The sequence below is a fragment of the Podarcis filfolensis genome, assembly GCF_964270895.1.
Source record: "Podarcis filfolensis genome assembly, chromosome: 1".
NCBI lineage: Eukaryota > Metazoa > Chordata > Lepidosauria > Squamata > Lacertidae > Podarcis > Podarcis filfolensis.
Window position 1 is genome coordinate 111,007,148 of NC_139604.1, and position 8,878 is coordinate 111,016,025.

Consider the following 8,878-nt stretch of genomic DNA (forward strand, 5'->3'; position numbering starts at 1 on the left):
AATTAACAGTGGGAGCTTAATGTGTGCCATACTTCTCTCTGTACTTTACTCTATTATATAAGTTACTGTAAGATCAACTAATGCCATCAGTTCAAACAAATGTATTGAAATGTAAGTAATGGAAGCATTGCCCCCTTATTAGAAAATACAAATTAATCATCAAGCGTGAGATCTTTCATAACCAGCATTATCCCAGCATGCTTTAAGGAACTAAATATTTCAGCTTTAAATTTAAATAATGAATAATGCCAGAGGGAGAAAGCAAAATTAGGACTGCTTTGAACATTACTGGCTGAACTGCATGGTAAAACCTTTCCAAATGGAACAGAACACTCTCTCATTTATCATCCCCAGCATCAGGTCATCAAAGATACTAGAGGTAGTATTGTCAGTGTAACTACTAGCCGTTGATAGCTTTGTCCTCCATGAATCAGTCTGAGCCACTTGTAAAGCCAGTCAAGTTGGCGGCCATCCCTACATAATGTGGGACGAAGTTCTACAGTTACATTGTACTACGAGAACAATATTCTCAGGGCTGGTGCTACCATTAGGCAGAGTAAGGAAGCTGCCTCAGGTAGCAGTCTCTGGGGGGCAGCAGGGGGAGCCCCAGCCATTTGTCTTTGCATGATATCAGAGCTGTGTGTTCTACAGAGCCTGTCACTGTAGGTAGGTAGGTAGGTAGGTAGGTAGGTAGGTAGGTAGGTGTACATATTGCATAACATTTATACACAGCTTGATTGTACAAAACTTCAAAGCGGTTTACATTAAAATAAAGAAAAATTCACAACCATACTTTAAAACATGCATGCACCCTCTAAACTAGCCTGCTGCTCTCAAAGTCAGTGGAGGATGCTATCCTATTGCCAGTATTAAAGTAAGATCCAATCAGCTTCTTGCATGCAAAATGGGGAGGTGCCATCTTGTCCTCTGCTTCAGGTGGCTAATAGTCTTGGGCCAACCTTGTATGTGTGGTGTCACTGGAAAAGCTTTGTATGCAGAAGGTCCCAGGTTCCATCCTCAGCATTTTCAGGCAAGACTGAGAGAAGACTCTCAGTCAGAAATCCTGTCAGAAACCCTGGAGAGCCAGTGCCAGTCAATGTTAACAATACTGAGCTAGATGGACCATTGGTCTGACTCGCTATAGAACTGTTTGCTATGTATTGGATGGGGCGGTTGGGGGATCTTTGTCCTGAATCTCCCAAACACCCAACCTCATTAGATGACTCCACTTTCTGTCGTTTTGAGAGGAGAAGAAAAACACCACTCCCATTTTCTCCACACAATACATGGCTTTATTATGCACCTTGGTTGTATAGGGGTAGCAAGCAGTACCTAACTTTGAGGTGCACCACAGACTGCTGCCCCCAAAATCCTACCAGGAACTCTGTGCAGCCTAAAACCCTAACCTGAGCTTGCTGCCCACTGCTATGTCATTAGCCTGGGAACCAATTATCCTTCTTGCTTCCCCAGCTGATTTTTCCACTTGGCTTTAGAAGCTGGAGGAGAGGGAGAGGGAGAGAAGCCGCCTAGATTATTTATGTTACCATTTCACAAAGTTAATGAATTTCTGTGCACAGGATGTTTGTCAGTTAACAATGCCACATTATTTATTTTCCCTACTCTCCCTTTCTTAACAGATTTCTCAAATCCAGCCTCAAGCTAAAATGAATGCCTTGCCGACTGAAGGAAGCTGAGGACCCTGTCACCGCAGCCAACAGAAGTACTAATCCAGCCATCCTGTCCGTCTCTGGTTGACGTTTGGCACCTTGCTCTGGGTTACCTGTACGGGACACAGTTACCTTAGCATTCAGCATACATGGCGAGAGGCAACAACATGTGTAAGCCTGGCTAGCAGGACAGCGACTTTCCAAGTGAAAGGCCATCCAATTATAAACGGATTATTTTGCATTTCGCCTCTGGGACGTTACCTCTTACCTGCATAGAAACACAGCATCTCTTTCCATATTTTTTTTTTACTTCTTTTTGCTAGCATTTCCCCCCTTTTTTCAGTATTTTGTTTCTTCATTTAGAAATGGGCCCGTGGACTAGAATGTGGCCCGTGGACAGGGTTGTTTTCTTTAAATCATGGCTTGTCTTTTTTCTGGGCCTCTCCATGCAGTTCTCCAAAGCTCTGGCCTGTCCAAGTGTGTGCCGCTGTGACCGGAACTTTGTCTATTGTAACGAGCGAAGTTTGACCTCAGTGCCTCTTGGGATACCGGAGGGTGTAACTGTACTCTACCTCCACAATAACCAAATTAATAATGCTGGATTTCCTGCAGAGTTGCACAATGTCCAGTCTGTGCACACAGTCTACCTGTATGGCAACCAGCTGGATGAATTCCCCATGAATTTGCCCAAGAATGTCAGGGTTCTCCACCTGCAGGAAAACAACATCCAGACCATTTCTCGGGCTGCTCTAGCACAGCTCTTGAAACTGGAAGAGCTGCACCTGGATGACAATTCCATCTCTACCGTAGGGGTTGAGGATGGGGCATTCCGGGAAGCTGTTAGCCTCAAGCTTCTATTCTTGTCCAAGAACCACTTAAGCAGTGTGCCTGTTGGCCTTCCAGTGGACTTACAAGAACTACGAGTCGACGAAAACCGCATTGCCATCATATCAGACATGGCCTTCCAGAATCTCACAAGCTTGGAACGTCTCATAGTAGATGGCAACCTCCTTAACAATAAAGGCATTGCAGATGGCACCTTCAGCCACCTATCCAAACTCAAGGAATTCTCTATAGTACGGAATTCACTAACATACCCTCCCCCTGAACTCCCAGGTACAAACCTGCTTAGGCTTTCTCTACAGGACAACCAGATTTCACACATACCACTTTCAGCCTTTTCAAACCTCCACCAGCTGGAGAGACTCGATATTTCCAACAATCAGCTCCGGATGCTGTCCAGAGGTGTCTTTGACAACCTTCGCAACTTGAAACAACTCACAGCAAGGAATAATCCCTGGCTATGTGATTGTAGTATTAAGTGGGTCACCGAATGGCTCAAGTTAATCCCTTCCTCTATCAATGTGCGAGGCTTCATGTGTCAAGGACCAGAGCATGTCCGAGGCATGGCTGTCAGGGAACTCAACATGAATATGTTGTCATGCCCCACAACCACCCCTGATCTGACGCTGGTTACCCAAGCTCCCTCTACATCCCTGTCAACCACAGTAACCCCTACTTCACCGGTCTTTACACCAAGTAACAAACACACTCCTCTTCCCCACACTGTAGCCACACTCCCCACTGTGCCTGAGAGGGACGACGAAGAAAAAGTGACCCCTCCCATTACTGAACAGTTCCAACTCTTCATCCACATTGTGAATGACACTTGCATCCAAGTCAGCTGGCATTCCCTTTTCAACGTGATGGCCTACAAACTGACCTGGGTTAAAATGGGCCACAGTCTGGAAGGCGGCATCATTCAGGAACGGATAGTTAGTGACAAGAGGCAGAACGTTAGCTTGGCGAGCCTAGAGCCCAAATCCACGTATCGGATTTGCTTGGTCCCCTTGGATGATTTTAATAATTACCGAGTTGGCGAGGACACCGTCTGCTCTGAAGGCACCACCAAGGCTTCCCTGCTGAGCAATGGAAGCAACACGGCTTCCAGCCACGAACAGACCACTTCTCATAACATTGGGTCCCCGTTTCTCTTGGCAGGCTTGATTGGGGGGGCCGTGGTGTTTGTACTGGTGGTCCTGCTCAGCATCTTCTGCTGGCACATGCACAAAAAGGGACGCTACACCTCTCAGAAATGGAAATACAACCGGGGCCGGCGGAAAGATGACTACTGCGAAGCAGGGACCAAGAAGGACAACTCCATCCTGGAGATGACGGAAACCAGCTTTCAGATTGTCTCCTTAAATAATGATCAGCTCCTTAAAGGAGATTTCAGACTGCAGCCCATTTATACCCCAAATGGGGGCATTAACTACACAGACTGCCACATCCCCAACAACATGCGCTATTGCAACAGCAGTGTCTCAGACCTGGAGCACTGCCACACGTGATAGTTGAGGGGGTTGTGTGGCGAGACACCTGACGCTGAGAGCAAAAACTCAGAGGGAGGAAAACAAAACAAACCTACTCACACAAAACAAACAAAACAAAACAAAAAATACATTTGATAAATGTTACACAGATGCATTTGTGCATTTGAATAATCTGTAATTTATATGGTGTACTATATAATGGGATTTAAAAAAAAGTGCTATCTTTTCTATTTCAAGTTAATTGCAAACAGTTTTGTAACTCTTTGCTTTTTAAATCTTAAAAGAAAAATATATTGCTGAAGTACTGTACAGGGTTGTACAATAAGAACCCAATGCCATGGCAAAGGAAAGAACACCTCATTCTTCAAACATTAACCACTTTGCTTTCTTGGAGCTGTTTGGGGGATAGCAGCTCGTACATTTTCCAGTAGTTTTAGGAGATAAGTTTGTATTAAATGAGAAATCATGTGGAATGTCTAAGGTAGAGCAAATGACAGGAGAAATACAAATTAACCTCCTCTTTTGGTTCATAAAATCGGAGTAACTCATGTTAAACTTAGTTCATCACTTCTACCTGCCTCTGTACCTTTTAATCCGCCCCCCTAGCCAGAGAAGAAATTAGGGCCTTTTTGGTATCAAACACTATGAATCTCCACCATTGTTTATGTTGATAGCTTTTCTTCCCCCCCACAGGATGCTCATAATGCATCTGTCCCTGATGTGAAAATATTCAAGGCAAAATCTTAGTTTGTTTTTAAGTTCTCATAAAAATCAGGACATTATTTTAAAAAAGAAAATCCTGACCAGTCTTGTCAGAACTTTTAGTCTACATTCAGATTTTTATATTCTTATTCCCCCCACCCCACCCCAAAAGCACATTTCTTTAGTTCTGGCCAAGACCAGAACTAAAGTTGGCCTTGAACTTATTGAAGAGTATTCATTCCAGCAATCCAAACAGATATGGTTAATTGGCCAGGGCAGCAAGCCTTATCACTAGAAGTATAATCCAAAACGCTCTTAACTCAACAGAGGAATTCATGTTGCTATTTCTCAGCTTCACATCTATCCCTGGCTAACTCAGACTGAAATCTGAGTACCTGGGAGAAGGCCCATTAACCTCAATGGGGCTTAATTCTGGGCAGACATGGTTCGGATTGTGCTCTAAAAATAATAATTTTTTTTTTTTTTACTTCACTCACTGAAGTTCGCCTGCTCCATGAGGAGGAAAGTGAATATTGCGAGGCATTTAAAGCATATAAACAATTCAGTGAGGAGTGTTCCACAGTTCTCCAGAGAGATAAAATCATCAGGCCTAAGTTCAGTTTTAGCCGGGCAGAAGATAATGTGTCAAGAAAAAGATCCAGTTAAATATGTTTTAAAGGATTTGTGAGGCGCATGTCACCTTAAATGCATTCCACATCCTTTGACAATCCCACTTTGGTAGAACGTGTTTGGTCCTTGAGGCTACAGCAGTGCTCCCAATTTTGTCTGATTTCCACCAATATTATTTTGAGAATGTTGTACCTCTGCAAATGACACCCTGGGAATGTATGCTGTACAGTCCCTTTTAAAATGAAACAGAAATTGACTCAACCACTCCTCCCTTTAAAGCTTGAACACACCCACATAATCCCAAAATATGTGATATCAGAGCACAAAAAAAATCATAAAACCAAATTCTATTACTTGCTTTCCTTGACTTACATTGATTGGGGAGGTAGAGCTTTTATCGAAACCCTTTCCTAACATCAGAAAGACCAGACGCAAGTTGTCATCTCAATAAAATATGTTTTAATTGAAAAGTTAACCACAATTACTTTTGAGAAACTGGAATTACTTAAGGGGTTGAGCTGAGGGGGCAGTTAGTACTTGCTCTGCTCAGTCTCTTGTTCATCACAAAACTGAATTCTGCACACAGCTTCTTCAGTTCCTTGACAATCTTCACCCGCCACTCCAAGGAGATTGATCAGCACTTTGGCGTACAAAGGCAGAGTACAATCACTTCCCGAGGAATTTTGTCCTTTCCCACCCAACACCTTTTATAACCACATTTTGGATTTCCATTCTATATTCTGTATATTTGCTATTTTCTCCAGCTATAACAGGTATTTTAGGCAACCTGTGTGGCTACTGTAATAGTGAAGTCACTGAACCTTTGCTAAATAAAAGGCTGCCGTATGGTTTGAAATGGTGTAATTTTAGCTAGAAACCTTTATGCAAAGCGTTTTCTTTTTCTTCTGGCTATATAAGCTGTTTGGCTGTTGACAAAAGGAAAGTCTTTTTAAACATAAATAGTGGTATGACTCTCCACAGTGAAAAAGTAGTTGCGTGTGTATGCATAAGGAATCAGAGAACCATAGAGTTGGAAGGGACCCCGAGGGTCATCTAGTCCAACCCCCTGCAATGCAGGAATCTCAGCTAAAGCATCCATGATAGATGGCCATCCAACCTCTGATTTGAAACCTCCAAGGAAGAAGAGTCCAGTAGCTCTCATGGGAGACCGTCCCACAGCTTTTACTGTCAGGAAATCCTTCCTGATGCTTAGTCAACTGGTACTTGTTGCAAACATGCTCAATAGGGGTTCTGTTTCATCTACCCCGATTTAATATATAGATTTCATTTCAGCAGAGAGATGAATGAGAACTGGTTGGTACTAAAGGTGTCACAGCGCTACTGGCTGAATAGTCTAGGAACCAGTTTTCTTTTTCTTTTAAAGGCTAAATGTGGCGGATGTTCAAATGTATGACTGAAAGACTAAAAGTTAAGTGTAGAAAACATCAGCTGCATGTTAGTCCTCATTGCTCAATAATGCAGGCACGCACAAAATTCAACCACAGATGTGCTGTTCCTTCTCACAGATCAATAATGTGGTCATGGTGATGGATAAGCTCAGCCTTCGGAATTAAAGTGAAGTGTCTAGACAGGAAGGCTGTTTCAAGGCCCACATAATCTCAGAGGCCATGCAGAAAGGGATCCATAATCTAAACTAGTGCTGCGCTGAAATCCAATTACTCAAAAGTTTTATGCTCCTGGGAAAGAGGCTTCCATTTCCCACCCACATTATCAGGGCACTATAGACTTTCTTTAGAATGTCTCTGGAAGTTTAGAAGGTATAGAGTTCTCGGTTTAACTTATTTCTGTGAGGTGGTGGTGTGCGTGTCTTCCTTCCTAGTAAACATTTTGCAAGCACTTTGCAGCCTCCCTGGCTGTCTCAGCTTCCTAATATCAAAGAAGCCCACACAGGAAGATTATGACACAACATTTTCCCCTTAATAAAAGTGTAGACATTCAGGGAAGTTGCAGAGGTCTATTACTAGAACTCATTTCATTTATTACCCATCCTTCACCCTAACATCACAAGGTAGGTCATGACAATTTAAAATACAACATTAAAAGCACATTACAATCACAAAAAGTAGGGTGGATCCATATATCTCAGGTATCAATGGCCCTGGTGTCAACGGCCCAGTTCACCAAAAACTGGATAGAAGAGGTGCCAGGTACACCTTTGTGAGGAGGGAATTCCACGTCTTAGGGACTTCCACAGAGAATGCCCTCTCATGTGCCATCACCACCCTGAGCTTCTGAAGACAGTGAAACTGTGTGATTATTGCAAGATTGAAAAGGTCTCACAAACATCCCCAGCCACCAAAATAGCAAGTTGACCATGGAAAACTGCTTCACCCCACCCATGATAATTTCACTGATTTTTTCTTTCCCCTTTGATAATTTTTTTACGCAATTTCTTTTCTCAATAATTGATTCTTGTGGAAGGAGGGGAGAGAACATGGGTGAGATCTTCTGAACTGAAGACATAATGCTGTAACAAGTCAGGAGTCACATGAATGTGATGTTTCAGAGCTGTTTTAATTCCAGATCAGCCTCCTGCCCATAGTGGCTGGCATGTCTCATGATATAAGCTCTCTTCAGAAGAAGCCTAAAACATTTAGTAAATGTGGGAACACCTACAGACCCTGCCCACAACATCAATGTGTCCCACTGACTCTTCATGTTTTCAGAGTAATGTCTGAAGCAGGGATGGCATATGTCTACACTGTGCATGTCAATACTCCGTGTGCCTGGGCCCATAGGCACACCCTTCAGACCGTTGCCAAATGCATAAAGCCAAGGTGTATGCGGAGCTGGTGGATACAGAGATGAGATGCAGGCTCCATCCCATCTTCTGAAGAGGCCCTTTCCAAGCCAAGCCCAATTCAACCAGCCTTCCCACCCACATGACTACCTTCCTCACTACTCATCTTCGGTCCTCATCCTCCTTTGTTTTTAAACTCACATATCTGTCTTAGGTGGCTAGCAGTCAGGCATCCTCAGAGAGAGAGAAGCTGGAGTAGAGCTTGCATAGACTATTTTAAAAGCATAAGAGAATTCCTTATAGATCAGGCCAAAGCATAGCTGTCAACTTTTCCCTTTTCTTGCGAGGAATCCTATTCGGATTAAGGGAATTTCCCTTTAAAAAAGGGAAATGTTGACAGCTATGGGTCAAAGCCCATCACTGCATTTTCATGGTGGCCAATCAAATATCCATGGGAAGCCCTCCAGCAGAACCTGAGGGTAACAGCACTCTTACCATATTGGATTAAAATTCAAGCCATCAAATAATTTGGACTCTGAATACATGTCTTGTGCATGACAATCCCTTGAAACTCATATCCAGGCACTGGAAATACATGTTCTGGTTGCGTCTCTAAGGTCAGGTAGTATAAACTATTTCAATTAGAGAACAAGTTCAAGCCTTCCTGCATCAGGATATGGAGGGCCTAGGCCAGCCTTGAGTCCCCAGATGTTGTAGGTCTACAACATCATCCCTGAGCACTGGTCCTGCTTGCTAAAGATGATGAGAGTTGTAGCCCTACAACA

At 43.3% G+C, this 8,878-nt stretch overlaps 1 protein-coding gene across 4 annotated transcripts in view; it reads left to right on the forward strand.

The window, feature by feature from the left end:
* The window catches only part of FLRT2 (fibronectin leucine rich transmembrane protein 2), a 90,136-nt gene extending 83,948 nt beyond the window's left edge, over nucleotides 1–6,188 (forward strand). For all 4 annotated transcript variants that reach the window (XM_083614439.1, XM_083614437.1, XM_083614438.1 and 1 more), the window contains one exon: nucleotides 1,638–6,188. In XM_083614439.1, the coding sequence (XP_083470565.1) occupies nucleotides 2,033–4,018 (1,986 nt within the window). In that variant the 5' untranslated portion in view covers nucleotides 1,638–2,032 and the 3' untranslated portion in view covers nucleotides 4,019–6,188. The remainder of the gene's footprint in view (nucleotides 1–1,637) is intronic.
* The last annotated feature ends 2,690 nt before the right edge of the window (nucleotides 6,189–8,878 follow it).